Source organism: Panicum virgatum, chromosome 4N (assembly GCF_016808335.1).
Source record: "Panicum virgatum strain AP13 chromosome 4N, P.virgatum_v5, whole genome shotgun sequence".
NCBI classification, from domain to species: domain Eukaryota; kingdom Viridiplantae; phylum Streptophyta; class Magnoliopsida; order Poales; family Poaceae; genus Panicum; species Panicum virgatum.
In genome coordinates this window covers 7,226,318-7,249,024 of record NC_053148.1, presented here as the reverse complement: position 1 = coordinate 7,249,024, position 22,707 = coordinate 7,226,318, and the positions used below count along the sequence as shown (strand labels likewise).

The window sequence follows — 22,707 nt, the reverse complement described above, 5'->3', positions numbered from 1 at the left end:
GTGCAAGATGCATAATAGAGGAAGCATAAAAGTGTGGATGGTGCCAGATCCGACCGTGTACCATGTGGATCTATTGTCAACCGGCCCATAGCGCTGTCACTGGCACTGGAACTTCTCAGGCACCATGCTTGCTTTTAAGATGGGGGTGGAGGAAAATTAATGGAGGAAGCTCGTGGGAGGAGGCCCTGTCGCCACCTTCCTTGCACGCGGGCAGACCTCCACATAAAGGGCGCTCCAGTGGCCGACGGGGTGGGTCGCCCCTGGGGACGACGCGAGCGGAGAGCTATTCTTCTCCTATTAGATTGAGTCCAACAAAGAGATGCAAAAGGGAGAGCCATTCCTCCGTTTTGCCTCTTACACAGCAGATGCACCCTGTCCACAAAAATCGTCATCTCCAACACACGGAGGCAAAAGCACACGCAACCCGCCGGCCGTTCATCTCCCGCGCCGCTTGTGAAGGAGATCTCGCGGCGGGTGGCGCCCTCCTCCGTCGATTCCCGCTCGGCTCGGCGAGTCCTTGGCGGAGATCTCGTGGCAGGTGGCGCCCTCCTCCGCCGATTCGAGCTCGGCTCGGCGAGTCCTCGGCGAGGAGCGGCCAGCGGGGAAGCTCCGCACCGCCAAGCTCGACCTCCACGCCGCCAAGCTCGACCTCGAGTACCTCCGCGCCTCCAAGCTCGACCTTGAGGACCTCCGGCGCTCCTCCGCCGCCGCCGGATCCGTGCGCTCGGCGGAGGCGGATCCATGCGCTCGAGGACACGCCACCGGATCCATGTGCTCGAGGACACGCCACCGGATCTGTGCGCTCGGCGGAGGCGGTGGCGAGGCCCGGCGGAGGCGAGGCCGCGGCGGAGGCGATGGCGAGGCCGCGGAGGAGGAGCGCGGCGGCGTGTCCCACGTCTATGGCCGCCTCCCTTCTCCCTCGAGCGCACCGGCCTCCCTCCCTCAGTCAGGTGGCCCTACCTCCCTCCCTCCCTCCCTCGCTTGCCGCACCGGCCGTCCGCAGCCTCGATCCGGTGGCACGGAGGAGGAGGCGGGTTGCGCGCGGCACGGAGGCGGCACTGGTTGCACGGAGGCGGTTCCGCTCGAGCTCGACGCCATGGCCCCGCCCGACCCCGCGTCCTCGACGGCCCCGCGCGGGGCGCCGCCGCCATCGCCAGCCTCTGCTCCCCCGGTGCCCGTGCCGCCCTGGCCCCTCCCTCTCCCTCCCCTGCGGATGCCTTTGAGGAGAGAGGCGATGCAATTTTGCTTCGTCTCTCTCCTCGAAGACAATATACCTTCCGTGTTTTGCATCTCTGTTGGAGGAGGGCCAAAGCATGCACAGTGCCATGTGGCGAGGCAAAAAAAGCTTTTGCCTCAGCTGTTGAAGTCAGCCACTGGCCACAACGGTTGCACCCATCGATGCTTGAACCAGGAAAGAGAGGGATTAGGTATCGAGGCAACCACTGTGCTACCGATCCTAGAATTCAAAATGGAGAGCACCGACGCACGTGGATGAACCGATGCTGGGTAAATAAAGTAATATATTTTAGTCAGCTGGCCAACAACGGCAAGGGCGTCGAATAAGTCTGACGAGTCGGCTCCACTCTTGCTCGGAATTGATGCCGAGTGCATTTTGAGTTTTACTGCATCGTCTGAGATGACGTGAGCCCAGCTAATTTCAGCATCGGCGCCACTGTGGCTAGTCTTAGTGAAACTTTGAGAAACCAAGTATGAATCCCATTTGGCATAGCTCGTCATGGCCGTGATGACAACGAGATGATTAGTCACATTCATAAGTCATAGTATCACGAGAAATGAAGCACTCAGCTCAACACTCTACAGGCACTCTGAATCTATACTATAAAGGATGAAATTTTCTAATTCATTTTACACTAAAATTAACCCATCCATACTCCTCGCAAAACATTTCTTAGTGGCCCATGAAAGAACTGGATGCTTGACCAAATGGGTGGGGTGGACTGGTAATGATTCCGCCGGAATCTGTTTTTTTTTTCACCGCGTGAAACGTACCCGCCCGCCCGTACCCAAAGCGCCATTAACGGAGCAATCAACGATTCTTTCCCTCACGACGTGCTCCCCACCGCACCCAGCCACGCAGTCGCACGCCGCCGCACGCCGCGACGCCGGCTCCCCGTCGCGGCACCGCGGCGGAAACATTGAATTCATCCTATTGCTACATTCATCCTATTGCTAACATTCTCCATGATGGAAACATTGTGTTCACTTGGGCTTGTAATCTGACCACTACATTGGATCAAGAGTTAATGGAGAGGCAACTTGATGTAATTAAGGTGTGGAACTATCATACCTTTCTAATTTTTGTGTATATTTATTTAAGCATAATTTTAACTACCTACATTTGATCGTTGGCTTTGATTCTGCACAAAATTTGCACTGTAAAATCTGAGCTTGATAGAAGTGGGAAATGGTAATTAACAGGCCTAGGCCTTACCTAGATTGTAGCAGGCCTGCCATTACTATCGTCCAGTTAGCTTCTGGTGGTTATGGAAATTGGTCCAGCTAGAATATCTTTGGTACCACACTCACCAGTCTAGTTCTGGGAAAAACCATCTCAAATATTGATTTATGTGTCTTATTTATCCTTAGTCAAACTTAAGAAATCATCAGTCTGGTGGTTATGCATGATGTGATTATACTGAACTGCATGTAATATACCAGCCAGAGATATCCAGGCTTGGGAGACTATACCTCTTGGACCTTTACTGGAAAGCTTCAGTATGGCATCTGAAACCCTCGAAATTTAGGAATTTTTGGTGAAAAAATTAAGCCATGCCTTGCAAAAAAACTGGGAGCCCTGCACATATCTCGCTTAAGATATGTGCTTCCATTTTTGCTTTTGGGTTCGATCTGAAACTTTAGTATGGTCTTACGTTTACAATTTCTCTAGGTACCACAATATTGCATGGATTGTCACTCTGGATGCTTAAAAGTCTTTCACCTTTGACTCTCCTAAGCAGGTGAAGGAATAGTGTATTTAAGATTAACCCTAAGAATAAGGCAAAGCTAGCAACAATCTAATCAGTTATATTTTTTATCAGCATTTTATAGTACTTCAATCCAAGGAGAACTAATTTTCTTTTCAATTGCAGGAACCTGAGCCCAACCAGGACATCAAGGCCTCATGCTGGAAGCTTGCCTGCCAGCCAGGTGTTCAACGCTTGTCCGCCTCACATCCGATCCTCATTTTTTTAGTATTAATCACTTCTGTTTGAGAGTAGTAAGTAGTGTCATAAGGCTGCACCACACGACTGGAGTTCGTGCCTTTTAGAGTGGAAAATTGCATTCTAGTGTTTTGCATTCTAGTGTTTTGCATGACTTAAATTGTGATGTTGCGAAATGTTGATTAAATGGTTTGTCATCCATCATTGAAGTTCCCATTTTGCTAAGTTCTTTTTCTTTAACCTAAAGGTTGCATTTGTATCATGACTGAATGCCTACATTCTCATAGTCATTGTTGCTGCAATGCAAATATAATTTGGGCCTTCCTTTGGCGAAGTAGTTGACACAGCTGGAGGCCATGATGGGTGTACTGCTTCTGGCATTGCTCATCTGTCTTGTTGTTGAATTGGATTTGTGGGTGGGTTGCCATTGTAATGTTGGGAACGATTGCTGGTTCAACCCATGGGGGCTTTGATGACTTGATGAGCTTGTCGCTACTGCTTGGAATCATTGGGCTGTCATATACCAAATTCAAGATGAGAAGATGAGAAGTAGTTGCAACTAAAATCATCAGTTTATTCAGTTAAGCTTTGATTTCATGACCAACATGGTTTGTTCAGATAATCTTGGGTCTACCTTGCTCTAGGAATCATCTTGTTCGCTGTTTCAGTTCTGATTCATGTGGACTTGTTTCAGTTTAGCTGGAATGTTGGGTGCTTCAATTGGAACCCTAACTCCCTAAGGGAGAGCTGTTGTTGCAATGCAAATAAAGAAGCTCAATTACACCAGCAACTGAACTATATCCAGGAGCTTTGAATGTTTAAATGTATTTCATGGTCTGGTGCGGTAGTTTTCCAAGTATCTGTTTTCTTTTGGTTCTTATACTTTGCATCTGCATGCTCATTAGTAGAGTGGTAATGGCCAATGGGCCTACAAATTTGGCCTAGAAATATTAAGAGTCTGGCTCATGACTGTCTGATTTTGCAAATATCATATATCTGGATGCGCCCCGAAGAGCATCTCCATACGCTCAAAGAGCTTCTAGCAGAAGCAGCCACTGCGCGAGATCAGACCACAGCGCCTCCATGTTCGCGCGTCCCCAGCGAAGGAGGTTAGACCCGAAATCTCACTATTTGATAGCTGCAATTTCACATCGCCCAGAACCTTGCCTGTTCAATGTTCGTCTCGCTAAAATTTGCACATAACAAATCACTGGTTCCTGAAATTTGGTAATAATCGGAAAGCAATCTGGCTTATGCTGCAATTAAATGGTGGGAGAACTCAACACTAAGCTTCCAAAATCACACGAGCACTGGTAATTCTCTATTGGCATCATCTGGCATTTAAAACTGCACAAATGGTCAGGATATGTTGACTGGATTTAATTCAGAATAGTGTACTGAAAATTTGAAAGCACGCAGTTCATGGTTACACAGGCAGGCATTGCTGAATTCAACAAATTGGAATTATACCTCGAATTTTTTACTCATGTTTTGCATCTGCCTATGCTGCAACTGGATGTTGAGATATGATCTTTAATTTTGGGAATGCCCAAAAAAGTGTGGTGATGTTACGCTTGGTTTTGGTCAAATCTGAATAAGAAAAAATTATCCCTAAAAAAGCTGAAGTAGCAGGTTCAGTTAAAAATGGCCTTAATTCGTCAGTTCATAACTTTTTTCTTCTTCTTTTTGGTTACAAACTGATTAACCATGTTATCTAGTCGTCCGACTAATCGCGATTAGTCGCAATTAGTCAGGCTTATCGGTCCGGGGACCTCGATAAGGGACACCGAGTAGGTCTGAGCGACTAGTTTTCTAGTCGTCGACTAATCGCGATTAGTCGCACCGATCAGGTTGAAAAACGATCAGACTTGGGGTTTTTTGTGGGCTGTTTGAGTTATGGGCCTCGGCCGGTAGTGGGCTGGTGAGGTGGCCCATTAGATTTTTGGTATATAGAAGAGACAGAGCAGCTCCCAGCTCACCACGAGCGCCGTTCGCTCGCCAAATCGCCAAATCCGCGCCAAAATCGCGCCGCCCTGTGGACCGCCGCCGCCTGCTGCACGTCTGCCGGCGCAGCTGCGGCCTGCTGCTGCTGCCGCGGCAGGACCCGGCGGCTGGCGACCCTCTTCCTTCCGCTTCCCGCCTCCACCTCCGCCAGGCCTTGGGCGCCGGCGTTCCGCAAGGCTGCCATCAGCAGCAGCACTTGAAGATGACCTCCTCTTACTCCGACGGTAAATGTCATGCTTCTCCTCTGTGCTCTCCCCTCCCCTGCTTTACTGTCTGCCTGCTCATGCTTAGGGGTGGTAATGGGCCATGGCCCTAGTGGCCTCTTCACAGCCCAATAGGGCCCTTAAAATTTTTAGTTCAAAAATACATATGTTTAGAGCCCGGCCCTTTTAGGGCCCGATCCTTAGATTTTCTAGTTCAAAATGTTGGGCCCTTTACCACCCCTACTCATGCTCGAATATGGACTATGGGACAGGAATATAGAGTTCTGGACAGTTCACAAATCATATCTCACAGTAAGTCAAAAATCGACTGTCATTGTTGCCTTCATGTTTGCTTGACATTAAGTAATATATAGCATATATATCATATCGGTCATGGGACACATAGGACGACTAGGGATCGACTAGGCTCGACTAATCGGTCTGATCGACGACTAATCGCGACTAGTCGTCTGATCGGTCCCATGGCGACTAGGTCCGACTAGACGATTTGAAAACATGGCTGATTAGCAGTCTGTTATAGATGAGTTGATGATTTGGCTTAATTCGGCAAACCAATCCTGAACTTAATATTTATTTACGTGGATTCTATGTTTAATGATTACAAACTGATTAGCAGTCTCTGTTAGCTGATAGGGTGTTGGTTTGGCTTAATTCAGCAAGCCAATTCTGAACTCAATTTTTGTTACATGGATTTATGTTTTGACGGACCTCATCACAGGGGGCAAGGAGAAAGATGACGGGGAGGTGGAGATGGAGGCGTACGGGCAGGGTGCCCTGAAGACAGAGCTATGCAACAAGTGGGAGCACAGTGTGTGCCCCTACGACGGGCGGTGCAGGTTTGCGCACGGCTTGGAGGAGCTGTGCCCCGTGATCTGCCACCCCCGCTGCAAGACCCTCGCGTGCCAGTTGTTCGCCTCCGGCTAACTAAGATGTTGTGAGAATCTTCAAGAAATCAAAACTGAAGAAATTTTTTACGAGAACCTAAATTAGATTATATTTAGAATGAAGTTGATTGTTATATTTTTAATAAAAAAATAATTTAGTTGTTTTAGCAGAATTTAATTATTTTAGTAGACTTTGCTTTGTTATATCAATTTTGAATCTCATGTTATTTTTAAACACTTACATGTGGTACGTGCATCTCTAGTACATAAAACCGGTCACAGTTCGATCGCCCGACAACAGGTTGAATAAAGTCGCAAAAAAAAGACAACAAGTATGAATGATGAATCGGGCAATTTACACGCGACAGACTATCTGCACGAACTCGTCGAAGTTCCTCCTGCACGCGCCGCCCGGCACGAACGCCGCGGCCACCGCGGCCTGCAACTCCTGCGCCCTGGCCCTCATCCTCGCCCCTTCCTCCCCGCGTAGCAGCTCCCCCACGGCGGCGGCCACACCGGCGCGCGTCATCGTGGCGCCCTCGAACGCCAATCCGAACCCCCACACGCTCGCCACGGACCGCGCGTTCATCTGCTGGTCCCCGAAGAAGGGGCGGCACGCCATGGGCACGCCGCTGGACACGCCCTCCAGCACCGAAGCCCACCCGGCGTGCGTCACGAAGGCGCCCACGGACGCGTGGCGCAGCACGGCCACCTGCGGTGCCCAGGGGACCACGAGCCCGGCGCCGGCGGCCGCGGCGCGGGCCAGGAACCCCGCAGGCAGGAGCGGCCACGAGTCCTCGCGCAGGGACCACAGGAACGGCGCGCCGGAGGACTCCAGCCCGGCCGCCAGCTCTCGGAGCTCGTCGGGGCGCGGCGACGCCACCGTGCCGAAGCTGACGTACGCCACGGAGCGCGCCGGGTGGGCGTCGAGCCAGGCGAGGCAGCCGTGCGGGTCGCCGGCTGCTTGCGACGCGGCGTCGGTGGTGTCCTTGAGGAGGAGGAGGTGGTAGGGGCCGAGCGGGAGGCAGTTCGGGAGCGTCTCGTCGAGAGCTGCGGTGACGTCGGGCGGGTCCAGGCCCGGGAAAGTATCGAGTGCCACGGCGGCGGCGGCACGCGGGAGTAGCTGCCCCATGCGGTGGACAAGGCGGCTGATGACGTAGTTGAAGTCGCCGGAGACGACGCCGTCGGGGAGGTCGCCGACGCGGTAGCTGCCGAGGCCCGGGTGCGAGACCAGCAGCTCACCCGCCCTGCTAGCGGCTGCGACGGCGCAAATGCAAACGCAAAGCCGTTGGTCAAGGTGAGGTTTTTTCGAACCTACCGGATGCAATTAAGAGAAGATAAGAGAGGATTCGGCGAACGCACCCTGGTCGCCGACGTCCGCCCGCAGCGCGTCGGTGCGGAGGTGCGCCAGGAGCGCGCACGACGCGGCCGTCCACACCGGCACCCACGGCGCCCCCGCCGCGGCTGCCGCCTCCGCCGCGGGCCACACGAACGCGTCCCCGACCACGCAGCTCACCTTGGCGCCGCCCGCCGCGGCGCGGGCCGCCTGCAGCCCGGCCTTCACCCCGCCGGCCTCCGCGGCGGCCATGAACAGCTCCATCTGCCGCGGCATCGGCACCGGCACGGCGCCCTTCGCCGCGGGCGGCCCGGCGCCGTCCGGGACCTCCACGAAGCGCAGGTTTCCCGGGAGCTCGGCGCCGACCGCCCGGCGGAGCTGCGCGATGGAGCCCGCGGTGGAGAGGAACGAGAGCGTGGCCCCCGCGGGCGCAGCAGCGGCGGCCAGCGCGCGCGCGAAGGCTAGCAGCACCGCCGCGTGGGAGCTGAAAGGGAACGCTACCACGGCAACGTGCGGCGTCGGGGAGGACGCGTCGGGCGCCATGGCGGGCGGTTGAAAGCAATAGGCTGGCGTCGGTGGGTGCCTGCTGTGCGGCTTCAGTTGCGGCGCGTCGCGGGGGCATTTAAACCCGGGCGGTGCGGGGTCACGCGCGCCGCACCTGCCGGTCGCCGTGAAATAGGCGTGGAAGATCAGTTGGTGAGCCGGCGCTCCGGTTAGGTGAGGCACGGCCTCGTGCGGTCGGGTCGCACACCTGACTAAAATAATTTGGAAAATAATTTCGTACGGAGGGAACGGGTCACAGTGCACGTTAGCACTACGATGGAATTGCTTACGATTTTGAGGGGGGGGGGGGGGGGGGGGGGGGGGGGGGCCTTGGCACGTCCCTTGAAGAGAAGAAAAACGGAGAGCTCGATTTGCATCACCCAGAAGCTGTCATTTATGTGAACGAAGATGATTGAAAGATGCATCTCGCTGCCCTCGTACATCTGTTGACACATGCCTGGGTCCACGTCATTGATTTTCTTGTACCTTCTCGCAACTGTGTTTAGACATACAACCAAGCTGAGTATGTTCTGCAAACTGGTGTGCTATTTTAGCAAGATATTTTCTATTTTATCAAAATTAAGATGCCATTACATTCCTTTAGTTATTTTGGCTTTGAATTATCAGATATATTTTGTTTAGAAGTTAGTTACCCATAGATATGCTTTGGGTTAGTTTTTTCCTTACTTTTTTTTCAGGGTTGGATAACAAAAATGGGCCATGCCTGCAGCTGGGTTTTTTCCCCAATCTTGCGGGAGCATAAAAATATAAAATTGATATATGCGGCATAGGACTAGATATAGATTCCAACTCCACATAGAAGATAGAATCATATCTCTTCAATACTAACATTAGTGGCGGGCTCGGCGGTCGCCTGGCCGGGTCACGTCAGAGGAAAAGCTGCCGCCCGTGCGATCTCCATCGGGTGGCTCGCGGCGCGTTATGCCTCACTGGCCGTTCGGTCGATGTGTGGGTCCGATTTTCACATGTCGCGTGCCCTTCTATCGTGCCGCGTGGCTTTCCTTTCCTGAGGTGGCGTCGCTCTGCTCTTGGCTTTTTTTCCTAGTTCTGTTCGTTTATCTTTCCTTCGGTATGGTCAGTTGATGATCTGCATGCTTCTACTTTGCATGTCGTTATGTTCCAGCTTCTCTTGCTTTGTACGCTGATACTTTCTATCATGGTTGCTGTTGAAGCTGAGGTTCCCCGCTTCGTGCTTTACTTTTTTATAATCTTCCGATGTGTAATAAATCATTCTATGATTCAAAATTTGTCTTAAAAAATAATCATCTTACTCTATTTAGAAGTCCATGTGCATGTAAGAATCGGTTAGTGCCAAATATAGGTAATAAATTAAATAGGAGGCAAACATGATCATTTTATTTTCCTATTAATTTATCCTAAAATCCTTAGAATGATTTATTTTTTTGGGACGGAGGGAGTATACAAATACTGCTATTTGTATTAGAAAACATTATGTCTATATATGTAATATATTGCCATTACTCGGCACCTCCTAAATATAACCACCTTTCGCGTACCATCTTCATTGTAACCACCTTCCATGTAACACTTATTCGTGCGCACTTATTTGCGTGCATGGACGCACACCAATCACTAGTATACATGATTCTTGCAAAAAAGAAGGCCAACCAACGTGGCCACATCACCGGCCATTCTCGATTGTCGGATCGGCCGAGCAGACGGTCCAGATCTCGCATTTTCCGGTTATTTTACAAAAAAGTTCTTGGACTCTATAGAAATCAACCTGCAATCCGGGCTCCTCTCTCGGGAAATTTTGGGAAAAACCTTTCCGAAAATCAACCCGTGGTCCAACGGTCCAGATTTAAGGAAATTTACAAATAAAACCTTAACTTTTTATAACTTCTTTCAACACAATAAATACAACAACAAATGTCATAGCTCCATTTCAATACCCAAAATAATATAGTACTTAAACAATAGCATCATGATAATAAATACCCAATAGTTGTCGGATACGCTTCTGTGGATGAAATAGTCGAGGTGGAATGATTTGGTGCTGTACAAAGAAATGCTTCAAAATCGTTTAGTTTAGGACTAGGCGTATTTAATAGTAAAAAGCATGAGCTAGGGCTAGTTCATCGACTGAGAAGTAGAGATAGAAGTAAGGACTAGGTGTTTTAGCAGCACTGGTTTATGCATAATAGCTAGGTAAGAAAGCACGGTATTCGAGGGTATGTAACTAGAACTATCAGAAGAGATGGGATAGCAGATATTCACCACAGATAGGAATAGCTAATCTAATAGTAGAAGCACCGGTCAAGTAGAAGCAGAAGCAAGGTATTCACGTAAATCAAGTGCAACAACGGGCTGCAGACCATGACACCTATGCGAAAATAATGTCGACAGATTTATCTTAACTATATTGCTTAAAAAACTACTACATGCATCAATTAAAGTTCGCTTTAATTACAATCCTACAGCATGGGATACGGACCTCGTGCAGCAAAGCCGTGGGCTTTTTTAGTTATATAATGAATCTAATATAGGAATAAGAAAGTCCTATACACATTTGTTTTTTATTTTATTTTCAATATTTTCTCATTTTCTCTGAAGCCTTATTCTGAAATCATTCCTACCTAGAAAGCAGCACAAAAGATAATTGTCTTTCAGGCATTAAGGATATATATACATCTAACCTGCGCCCTTGGAACTGAGTTGCTGCTGATCTACATTCCATTCATCAAGAAGCTCTTGCAAGGGAAGATTTTCACCGCCACTTGATCAATTCAGTACAAACTATAATCCGAAAAATAATATTTGAAGAACATGCGAACTATTTGAAGGTCATTGTTCACATCCTAATGAACACGATAACACCTGTATTTTTGTTGGTGCCTCAACATGGAGTTGCAGACTTGCAGTCATCAAAAGTGAATGAGAAGCATATGGTAATTCTGAACTTTCCACCTGTGCTCATAACATTAATTTGAAACCTCGCTTCTACAATCTGATGATGATGTTGTGTGTCTGGTTAACAGCCCAATGTATGTCGAGAACCTGTTGTCCAAGTATTTGTTCATTTTCTCTGATTTATGTTGATAGCTCAAAATATCTTGTATGCATAATTTCTTTTACATTCTGGTTGGTCTATCACGAAAAGACTCCATAAAATGACCCTCACATGCCAGTATAAAAAATTAATGTGTATTTAACAGTTGAGAGGAGGCGGGCTGCTCAGGCCATTGAGGAAGAGGAGGGTAGGATCGATGGAGGACGTCGTTGGAGATGGCAAGGATGAGGTGTCGGTGGTGAGACACGAGTGTTGCATGGCGGAGCTCGGGTGGAGATGCAAATGAAGCATTGGGTTTTGAAAGGAGTGGGCAGTGTTAAGCAGGGTGGCATCGCTATAAATTTAGCTTACATGAAATGAAGTAAAATCTCTGCGTATGACATTGTTGATATTTATCTCATCACAAAAGTTTGATTTACATATCTTTGATTAGAATCTATAGAAATAATACGGTCTTAATTGAAAAATGCATATCTTGTATACTATGTTTTTTATTATCTTTCTTAGTTGCGTTGAAAATTTTCAAAATCCTATAGTAACCGCACAGGCATCGGGTATCATCTTTCCTTAATATTTATGTATTGCACTGGTTGTCTTTTTACCGCCTGAAGCAACGATCTTAATTAGAACTATTAGCTTATAGGTAATATTTATAATTATCCATCTCACGCTGACTTTCATCTATTAGATATTTTAACACATACTCTAAAATCATTATCTTATTGTAATAGATTTCATTTTGCACCATATCTTCATGTGTGTTTGATATATATTTAATTGAACTATTTGTTTAAAAATTGGTTCTTGTCTGTTCCATTATACATGAATACATGCGAACCCATATCGTGGATAGTATTTTCTATAAATAAAAACATAAATAATATATTAATAATTATAAAAGTAGTAATTTAGAATTTTATATTGGTGCACTTTAATATTTTGTTATAATTATATAATTTAGATTAACTTTGAATGATGATATAATTGGATAATTTATATGCAAATTTAGGTGGTTATTGCTATTATTTTTATAATAGCATAGGTGGATAATTTATATGACGATTAAGGGGTTAATTTAGATTTTTATAATGACAGATGTGGGTAATTTAGATATATGTTTACGAGGTTACTTTGGTCTATTTTCGTAATGACATAGGTGGGTGTTTATTAGGAATGATAACAAATCCAATGACTATTATGATTAGAGCTATTGAGTTGATGGTCGGATGTTTTTGGTTTTTGTGAGAATTTCTTAGATTTTGTATTATTTTAGAGTGTCCACCTAGGATTCTACTGGAGACTTAAAAAAGTCTCCAATTAGTAACAGTAAAAAAATTTAAAAGAATTTGTAAGTATTGAATTTGCTTCTTATCAAAATATCTCTTGTGCTGAGTCTATCCTTTAGCAGCAACCAAAAGAAGATGTTGTGCTTTAATTGACATGAAGATTTCCCGATCCAATTGAATGACACATATGTATTTCATCATGGCTTTTACCAACATTTTGCCAATTCCAGTTACTCTCCTGTTAGTGAGACTTTGAGTGCCATGTTTAGTTCGTGAAATTTTTTAGATTTGGGTAATGTAGCACTTTCGTTGTTATTTGATAATTAATGTCCAATCATGGACTAATTAGGTTTAAAAGATTCATTTCATCATTTACAGTTAAACTGTGTAATTAGTTATTTTTTCAACTGCATTTAATACTTCATGCATTGTTTGAAGATTCGATGTGACGGCCTGACGGGTATTGCTCAAACATTTTTGGGAACTAAACAAGTATGAAACCCATTTGGTATAGCTTAGCTCGTCATGGCTGGGATGACAACGAGGCACAATCATAAATCATATTACGAGAAATGAAGCATTCAGGTCAACACTCTACTGGCACCCCAGAATACGTAAAACCAGTCACAGTTCGATAGACCGACAACAGGACTTCACACGCGACAGACTATCTCCACGAACTCGTCGAAGTTCCTCCTGCACGCGCCGCCGGGAGCGAACGCCGCTGCCACCGCGGCCTGCAGCTCCTGCGCACTAGCCCTCATCCTCGCCCCTTCCTTCCCGCGCAGCAGCTCCCCCACGGCGGCGGCCACCCCGGCGCGCGTCATCGTGGCGCCCTCGAACGACACGCCTACCTCCCACACGCTCGCCACAGACCGCGCGTTCATCCGATGGTCCCCAAAGAAGGGGCGCAGCACGCCATGGGCACGCCGCTGGACACGCCCTCCAGCACCGACAACCACCCAGCGTGCATCACGAACGCGCCCACGGACGCGTGGCGCAGCACGGCCACCTGCGGCGCCCAGGGGACCACGAGCCCGGTGCCAGCGGCGGCGGCGCGGGCCAGGAACCCCGCGGGCAGGAGCGGCCACGAGTCCTCGCGCAGGGACCACACGAGCGGCGCGCCGGAGGACTCCAGCCCGGCCGCCAGCTCCCGGAGCTCGTCGGGCCGGGGCGCGGCGATGCCACCGTGCCGAAGGCGCCGTACACCACGGAGCGCGCCGGGTGGGCGTCCAGCCAGGCGAGGCAGCCGTGTGGGTCGCTGGCTACTGGCGCCGCGGCGTCGGTGATGTCCTTGGGGAGGAGGTGGTAGGGGCCGAGCGAGAGGCAGTTCGGGAGCGTCTCCGTGAGGACCTCGGTGACGTCGGGCGAGTCGAGGCCCGGGAAGGTGTTGAGCGCCACGGCGGCGAGGGCGGCGGGCGGGAGGAGCTGCCCAATGCGGTGGACGAGGCGGCTGACGACGTAGTTGAAGTCACCGGAGACGACGCCGGCGGGGAGGTCGCCGACGCGGTAGCTGCCGAGGCCCGGGTGCGAGACCAGCAGCTCGTCCGCCCTGCTCCCGGCTGCGACGGCGCAAATGCAAACGCAAAGCCGTTGCTCAAGGTGAGGTCTTGTTGAACCTACCAGATGCAAACAAGAGAAGGGAAGAGAGGATTCGGCGAACGCACCCTGGTCGCCGACGTCAGCCCGGAGCGCATCGGTGCGGAGGTGCGCCAGGAGCGCGCACGACGAGGCCGTCCACACCGGCACCCACGGCGCCCCCGCCGCGGCGGCCGCATCCGCCGCGGGCCACACGAACGCGTCCCCGACCACGCAGCTCATCTTGGCGCCGCCCGCCGCGGCGCGGGCCGCCTCCAGCCCGGCCTTCGCCCCGCCGGCCTCGGCGGCGGCCATGAACAGCTCCATCTGCCGCGGCACAGGCACCGGCACGGCGCCCTTCGCCGCGGGCGGCCCGGCGCAGTCCGGGACCTCCGCGAAGCGCAGGTTCCCCGGGAGCTCGGCGCCGACCGCTCCGCGAAGCTGCGCGATGGAGCCCGCGGTGGAGAGGAACGAGAGCGTGGCCCCCGTGGGCGCCGCGGCGGCGGCCAGCGCGCGCGCGAAGGTGAGTAGCAGCGCCGCGTGCCCGCGTGGGAGCTGAACGGGAACGCGACCACGGCCACGTGCGGCGTCGGGGAGGACGCGGCAGGAGCCTCGCGGGAGTCTTTGACATACACGAGTACATTACGCGCGCCTTCGCACGCGCTTATATTTACTTTGTATCAATTTGGTTATTTAGAGTTTTGTAAACTATGAAATTTAGTTAAAAATATTAGAGCTTTGAATGGTAACAAATATTAGTGTTTCGTTGAAAAGTATATCCCTTCTGCGGGGAGTTTTACATGGGTCTATTAAACCAATTGTGTGAAAGATCTTTCACATATGAATATGTCCACCATGAATGAATTCTTGTAATCATTAACTCTAGATGCAGTTAGTTTTTTTTTGGAACAATGAGGATATAGGAACTCTTAATAATTTAATATGATATAGGAGCTCTCGATGGAGCTCTCAGTAGTATGCAAACATATAGTTATATAATCTCTCCCTATAAATATTTTATAGAGATAAAGAACACTAAGCCTAGACCATCTTACATCAATATCACAAGCTATGTTGATGTGAATTGATATAAATGAACACAGCAATATTTTTTCAAAGGAAAAGGAAATAAGTAGTAGCAGTTAATGGTCCTAGCATAGATCATGCATGGAGTAAGCGAAACTTACCGAACTAAAGGTGCTGCAGATATACTCTAGTTAGCAGGGTTGAGCCAATATAAATGTTGTTTCTGCATATTCGGTAGAAGGCATTAATAATATTTCTTTTGAGTAATCTATGCAAGTCTTGACTATCCGTGTGCATTTAGTTAAGTATATAGACACTCAAGTTTAATACTAATAAGGACCTATGAATGTCAGTGGCTATACTTACATGGCAAATGCATACATTAAATTCAATTCAAAGCATAGAAGTAATTGTAAAAAAAAATATAACCAAGAAAAGATATAGTTCTTAACTATCTCACATCTATAATTTCGTCTACCTGTGCACCACCTCTGTTGTCAGCCTGCTGCCGGTGCCCCGATGCTGGTGAGGTAGGGCCTCACCAGAGCTCTGCATTGGCGTGCTACAACCGAGACAGGATGTGTGCATTTATATCCAAAGAAGGAGCCGAATTGCTTAAAAAAACTTTCAATATGAAGTGTTTCACCTCAGGCCATACATGCCACATTCCACTTATTCTGGAAGAAATCTCTGCCATTTAACCTATAATCGGCAAATGTGATTGTGGCAGCTCAGAATTAGATTTCCGTATATTCATCCGGAAAAATACATGATGTGGTGTGGGAACAAATTAGTCAAAGTTCAAATATAAAAAGGCCACGGGTAAAAAAACTACAGGTATCTTTGACCCATCTGTCAAGCTGGTGGAAGGGTCGTTCATATTAAATTGTGCTTAAATAAGCGGGTCACACTTAAAAGCATCATATGTGAAAGAATCAATGACAAAAGGTAACAGCAAACATAAGGCATAATTATTTTGTAAATATATTGTTGCACACTTCTTTTTTCTGTTTCGAAAATTTCATTGCACTTGCAACCTATGATGGGCAAGAAAATGATTTAGCACGCAAATGTAGTTTTTCCTTAGTACCTACTTGGATAAGTGAAGCTGCATTCTCTGAAATTCCTGCATGGTGTAGGAAAATAAAATGAGGCCAAAGATTCAGGCAAATTTATCCACTAAACTAGGAAAGAGACTAAATTTGCCTTTTGAAGTTTGCCTTACCATTTGGATCATATTTTATCTCTAGTTCAAATTTTCTAACCATTTATCCACCTACAACTTTATTCGCCCATTTTCAGGTCATGGAGGAGCCAGGTGCTCTCCTCCATCTTTTGTAGCCACTGTGTGTCTTTTTGGACTTCACTTCCAATAATATGTTGCCAAGGTTCAGGAGATCCTATTGCAGCAGTGGAAGTAGCGAGCATGAGTTGCAGGCACATTAAACGAAACATCTAATTGATGAAAAATAAAATGTCTTCCTCCAAAAGCCACATAACAAACACCAAGCAAAGAGAATGCTAGATGCAAATAAGAAACTGGATATGTGCGCAATGCCAATTTTGTAAACATATATTAGGGTGAGGGAATCTGACCTGGTAGAGAAGTAGGCATGCTCTTGATGTGGTTATTAGAGCACAACAGGGAGATCAGACAACCACTATCATCATGTTGCTGTCCCTATTCTCCTCATGAGCATTCTGTCGAACACTTTGCAAGCTGTTTCCATAGTGTATAGTTGTATGCACTTGAATCGTGATGACTGCAGGAGGCACCATAGAACGACACAAATGTAGGATCACGGCAAAGCTGGCCTACCATTCACTACTTAATGAAGGAGGCAGAGGTGAGAGGTATCAAGATGGGCATAAGCAGGGAAGGAGAGAGCTCACCTTGGAATTCCCATGGCCAGGCATTGCTGCGGCTGCCCGCTGCTCCTTCCACGGTCTAGCTCTAGCACAGACCGATGCATGGCCTCATGACCATGGAGCTGCAACTGATCAATCTCTGGGAGCTTGGGGTTGGGGGAGGGACGGACGGCAGCCGCGGCCGGCCGGCCGGCGAGGCTTGCTGCCCTTGGGAACGCAGGAGCAGAGGGGAGGGAGGTCAAGGAGGGGAGGGGCTGAATGAGGCGCGCCCGACCGCCTTGCCCTGCTTGGCGTCGCAATGTTGGTGGCGTCAGGGACAGCAGCGTCGGCGGCAGGCGGCCGGCGCGACTGCCGTGGGGATGCAGGCCGCGAGCCGCGGACGGAGGCGACGCGAGCGGTGGCAGGCGGGAGCGCGGAGGTGACGCGAGCCGCGAGCCTCGGACGGAGGCGAGGCTACGCGACGCCGGCCGGGGAACTGCGGGTTGAGGTGGCGCGATTGGCGTGCGGCGGCTGGCGCAGGCGCGGTGGCGACGCGGGCTGCAAGCCGCGTATGGAGCTCCGGAGCCGCCGCGCGGGGAGCGCCGCTGCGCGCACGTGCGGAGCTCCGCCGCCGCCGCGTGAGGAGCGCCGCCGACCGTGCACGGCCGTGTGCCTTCGAGGTCTGCCACAGGCAGGGCGGCGAGGGAGGCAAGCAGGAGCAGGGAGGTGGAGGCGAGGCCGCGATTGCCGAGCGGGCGAGCTGCTCCGCGCCGCCACCGGCCGCTGGTCCTGCACGCAGCCGCAGATGCGCAGCCTCACTGGCCGCGCCCGCACCTACCAGCCTCCTGCTCGTGCGCCGCTCGCGCCTGCTCGTGCATGCCCGAGCCGCCGCCGCCGCCCGCGTCGCGCGCAGCCGCGCTACCCTACCTCCAGCCGCGTCGTGTCCTGGGCCTCGGCCTCGCGCCGTGGTCCGCGCTGCTCGCCTCCCGCGTGCTCGCACGCCCGCCCAGCTCCAGCCGCGCCCGCGCTCACGCCTCCGCCCGCCGCCGCTCGATCCGCGCCTCCACCGGCCGATCTGTGGGTCGCCGCCGCCGGATCCGGCCGCGGAGAGGGGTGGAGGAGCGGCGGCCGGCCGGATCTGGCCGGGGAGGGTGCGCCGCCGGCGGAGTGGAGGCGAGCTCGGGCTAAAGCTATTGATTTACCATCCGGCGCCGAGCTTGGTTGCAGCATGGGCGGTGGGGAGGGGGGAGGAGGAGGAGGAGCAGCCGGAGACGGGGATGGCAGGGAGGAGGAGAGGTGGGTCGGCGGCGGGTTGGAGAGCAGGGGAGGACGGGACGGCGGTGGGAAGGAGGAGGAGGCGGGGTTCGGCCGGCGGCGGAAGGGAGGAGAGCCGTGGGATGTGCATCGGACGGTGCAAAATTTTTTGGCCGACGTGGACGAATGGGAGGCCGAGAAAGCGTGCGTGTTTAACATATAAGAAATGCCATAAAAAAAAGTTGAGTATGCTATACCTACTACTAAAAAGTTATATGAATTATTTATGTCATTGCACGAATTTTTTTAACACACATGCCACTTTAAACGGAAAACGGAAAGAGACCTCACACACACTAACGGAGAGGTTCCATGTGTGGACCGTGCGTGCGTGTCCTCCAGGCGATGTTCTATGTCTGGACCGTGCGTGCGTGTTCCATGTGTGGACCGTGCGTGCGTGTCCTCCAGGCGAGGTTCTATGTCTGGACCGTGCGTGCGTGTGTGAGGACCAGACCTTGCGTGAGTTTTTGAAGAGTAAGGAGATAAGAGAAATGAAATTTGGGAAAAGCGAAAATATTTTTTAAAAAGTAAAAAAGCGGAAATAAATAAGAAAGAAATTGAAAATAAATTAGAAAAATAAGAAAAAAATCAGAAATAAATTAGAAAAATAAGGAAAAATTAGAAATAATATAGGCTGAGTCATTATCAGGAATCAGCGGGCCATGCTTTCAGGATTTCAAAGAGAAGACATTTCACTAATCATCCTGTATAGTAGTACTAATTCTGTATTCTCAAAGGGAAAAGGAAAGAGAACACCGATACTATCACTTGAACGGAATTAGGAGAGGAGTGAATACCAAGAACTGAAATAGAGAGTGGCAACTGCTTGCAAGATCCGGCTCTTCCAAATCATCCGCACCACGTTGCCCATGGACGGCCGCTGCTCCGGATTCGGCGCCACGCATAGCGCCACGTGCAGCATCGCCACCATCTCCTCCTCGATGTTCCAGTACCGGAGCAGCTCCACGTCGAACACCTCCGCCGTCCACTCCTCCCGCACCACCGACCGCACCCACTCCGGCAGGCTCACCGCCGCCGCTGTGCCCTTCCTCTCCCACCTCTGCGGCGTGTCGTCGGGCAGCGGGTGCAGGTGCTCCGACGGGGACTTGCCGGTCATGCTCCGACGGGGACCTCCAGGACTAGCACGCCGAAGCTGTACACATCGGCCTCCTGCGACAGCCGCTTGTCATCCTGCTGCTCGGGCGCCATGTAGCCGCCGAGCCGGGCGATGGCGTGCGCCAGGCTCAGGAGCAGCGCCAGGCCGAAGTCGGCGACGCGCGCGCCGCCGTCCTTGTCGAGCAGGACGTTGGTGGACTTGACGTTGCCGTGGGGCACGCCGGACGCGCGGTACTCCCGGTGGATGCCCGCCAGCCCGCGCGTCGCGCCCAGCAACAGCCGCACCAGCGTCGTCCAGTCCAGCGGCACCTCCCCCGACATCCGGTGCCCTGACCAGCACAGGTGGGGGCCGGGGCCGAGGTCGCCATCCCCGCGGCCGCCCAAGCGGCGCCTGGGGCGCGCCCTCGACGGCCAGGTCGACCTCGCCCGCGGCGCCTGGGCCGCGGTCGGCGCGGCGGCGGGAGGGCATGCCGGCGGGCGGACGGTACGGTACAGGCACTACCGAAAACGGCTAATATGCCGTGTGCCTGATAGTTTGCCGTGTGCTAAAAGACAGACACACGACAAACAGCCACTTTGCTGTGTGCCCAAAATAAAACACACGACAAACTCCACGCACACGGCAAACACCGTGTTCGGCGGCTAGCTTCCGGGCTGCTCGCAGCTGCTGCTGCCGTTCGGCTGCTGGCTGCTGCTGCTGGCTGCTCGCGACTGCTGGCTGCTGCTGCTGCAGCCCGGAAGATAGCCGCCGAACACGGTGAAAATTGACTCTTTGCCGTGTGTCAGCCCCAAGAACACACGGCAAAAACAAAACACACGGCATATTACTATTTTTGCCATGTGCCGTCCTCAAAACACACGGCAAACCTCGTGCACGTGCCACTCACGTGCGGAGGTGGACGAAGAGGCGACGGAGGTTGACGGCGCTCAACTTTGCCGTGTGCCGCATGGGGCACACGGCAAACAGGCCACTTCGCCGTGTGCTTTTTCTTGGCACACGACAAACAGTTTGAAAATTTTGAATTTTCAAACTCGAAATTTTTTCTACACAGCAGAGACATTGCTTGGTACTCTGTATTAAAGTTTGGTATTTTTGTCGTAATATTCACTATATATAAAAATTGTGTATCTGTTAAACGAATTTTTCGGATGAGTCAAATTTTGAAATGCAAGTACATAAAATAATAGAAGAATTTTTTTGGAAAAAATGATATTCGTGTTTCTGATTGCACAATAAGACCATATGTCGTAGTTGACATTGTCATTTCGAAAATGGTGTTCACAAAAAGTTCTCGTGAATGTAGAACCGAATAGTTGTAAAATTTTAAAAAATTCAAAAGAAGTCCGAAAATTATGAGATTTGTCGATTTCTTATGCTATCATACATAGAATCTATGGTAAAAAACGAGGGAGTTCCGCACCTGTTTGTCACGTACGCTTCTTATAAACTCAAACTTTCCCGAAGAAGATCTGGGTAATGGAGAAAGACACGGTTAAGTTTGTAGGGGCAAACATGTTCAAATTTAAATTTGGTTTCTACACTTTTTATATAGGCAATAGAGAACAAAAATGACTTCATGTTAATTTTTTGCATTTTTTTGGATCCGTTTGATAATTTTAACATATTAAATGCATTTATACAACTTTAATCGATATAAATTGAATTTGAACTATTAGTACATGAAATAATGATTTAACATGAGTGAAAAAATTATAATCAAGTTCTTTAGTAAACTTTAAGATCTTGTTTTCAATTTCAAAACAAATTTCGAAAATGATATTGAAAAATTTAAAAGAATACAAGTTTCATTTACATGAAATATAAAAATGCCGTGTTCGCCGTGTGTCTGGGATCTGGCACGCGGCGAACTCATTACTTCGCCGTGTGTCCTGGATCTGGCACACGGCGAACCACCCACTCACTTAGCCGTTTCGAACTCCCTCTCCATCATCCACTCCTCACCCTCAGTCACTCCCGCGCCCACCTACCCGACCCGCGCCCATGCCCCTGCGCTGCCCGGTCCGCACGCCGCCGGACCCCCGCCCACGCCGCCCCCGGGAGCCCCCACCCATACCGCGCTCGCCCGCGCCGCGCTCACCCGCGCCGCACTCACGCTGCGCCCGCCCACCCACGCCCCTGTGCCGCCCGCTCCGCATGCCGGTGGACCCCCGCCCATGCCGCCACCGGAGCTCCGCCCACGCCGCCCCCGGGAGCCCCCACCCATGCCGCGCTCGCCTACGCCCCGCCCACGCCGCGCTCGCCCGCGCCGCACTCGCCGCGCCGCGCCCACCCCGACGCCGCGGCCCGCAGGTGTGGCCACCCCGGCGCGGCCCCGCCCCGGCGCGGCCCCGCCCTGGCGTGGACTCCCGGCGCGGACCCTGCCCGCCGCCGCCCCCCCCCCCCCCCGGTGCCGCCCCGCCCCGGTGCGCCTCTCCCTGGCGCGGCCCCCCTGCCACAGCCCCGTCCCGGCGCGGCCCCTACTGCCTTGCCCCGTCCCGGCCATGCCACTGCCCTGCCCCATCCCAGCTGGTCCTCGGCGCCCTCAGTGAGTGCATTCTCAACCCCTCTGTCTTTGTTCATTTAAATTAGAAATTAGTTACAAATTTGTGATATTTTCTATGATATAAATTAATGATTTATTGGAGTAATTTGTAATTTTATTTTGAGAAAAGTTCGTTTGACCCCCCTGAAATAGTCGCCGAGTTTAAAACACCCCCCTGAACTCAAATACCAGAAATGTTGCATCCTTCACATCTTAATACCGGGCAAAACATCCCCCTGACACCGGTTTAGGGCGGTTTTGACTCTGGTCGCCGTCCACGTCAGCATGCCTTGCCACGTCATCTCCTTCACCTACCTCGATCGCGGCCGCCAGCCTCCCCTACCGCTCCCACCCGCTGTTGCTACTACAGCGCTGCGTTGGGCCTTATCACCGGCCAGTCGTGCGCGCCTCGCGGCCGCTGTGGCTGGCAGGGCCCCGCACAGCTCCTCGAGGACCTCCAAGCCGACACCGCGGCGCTCGCGACAGCAGTCGCCGACGCGACCGTCGCCGTGGCCTCCAGCTCCGCGGCCGTCTCCTCCGGCCTGTCCTCCCTCTCCAACTCCGCTGCATCCACCCGCGTCGAGGCAGCGAGCACGGACACCGTCCCCAAGTCCCTCCCCTGCCTCCCATGGCGGCCACCGCCACCGCCACCACCTCCGCCTCCAACCATTCCCGTTCCCCTCCCGGCCTCCTACAGCGCGTGCAGGAGCTGCGCGCCCTTGGGTCGTCTGCGCGCACTGCACGACTGGCGGCGGAGGTGGGCACGAAGCA

General features: G+C 51.4%; 3 protein-coding genes and 1 pseudogene across 4 annotated transcripts; 1 reads left to right on the top strand and 3 right to left on the bottom strand.

Moving 5' to 3' along the window:
* The first annotated feature begins 2,183 nt into the window (after window positions 1-2,183).
* Window positions 2,184-6,618, top strand: LOC120670358 (putative zinc finger CCCH domain-containing protein 21). 2 transcript variants are annotated; one of them, XM_039950439.1, is made up of 4 exons: window positions 2,184-2,291; window positions 3,111-3,168; window positions 4,217-4,291; window positions 6,129-6,618. In XM_039950439.1, the coding sequence occupies exons 1-4, from the start codon at window positions 2,265-2,267 to the stop codon at window positions 6,332-6,334; spliced, it is 366 nt and encodes a 121-aa protein (XP_039806373.1). In that variant the 5' UTR covers window positions 2,184-2,264; the 3' UTR covers window positions 6,335-6,618. The 2 variants fall into 2 exon arrangements, with proteins under 2 accessions (XP_039806373.1, XP_039806372.1); XM_039950438.1 differs by having other exon boundaries at window positions 4,196-4,291.
* LOC120670357 (anthocyanidin 3-O-glucosyltransferase-like) lies at window positions 6,503-8,263 on the bottom strand. Its single transcript, XM_039950437.1, has 2 exons — window positions 7,657-8,263; window positions 6,503-7,551 (listed from the first exon to the last, which is right to left on the bottom strand). Exons 1-2 carry the CDS (start codon window positions 8,171-8,173, stop codon window positions 6,650-6,652), a joined length of 1,419 nt encoding a protein of 472 aa, XP_039806371.1. The 5' UTR covers window positions 8,174-8,263; the 3' UTR covers window positions 6,503-6,649.
* Window positions 8,264-13,046: 4,783 nt separating this feature from the next.
* LOC120669063 lies at window positions 13,047-18,368 on the bottom strand (annotated as a pseudogene).
* Window positions 18,369-19,390: 1,022 nt separating this feature from the next.
* LOC120669062 (DNA damage-responsive serine/threonine-protein kinase RqkA-like) lies at window positions 19,391-21,915 on the bottom strand. The gene is made up of 2 exons (XM_039948884.1): window positions 21,667-21,915; window positions 19,391-19,891 (listed from the first exon to the last, which is right to left on the bottom strand). The coding sequence occupies exons 1-2, from the start codon at window positions 21,913-21,915 to the stop codon at window positions 19,391-19,393; spliced, it is 750 nt and encodes a 249-aa protein (XP_039804818.1).
* Between the last annotated feature and the right edge of the window lie 792 nt (window positions 21,916-22,707).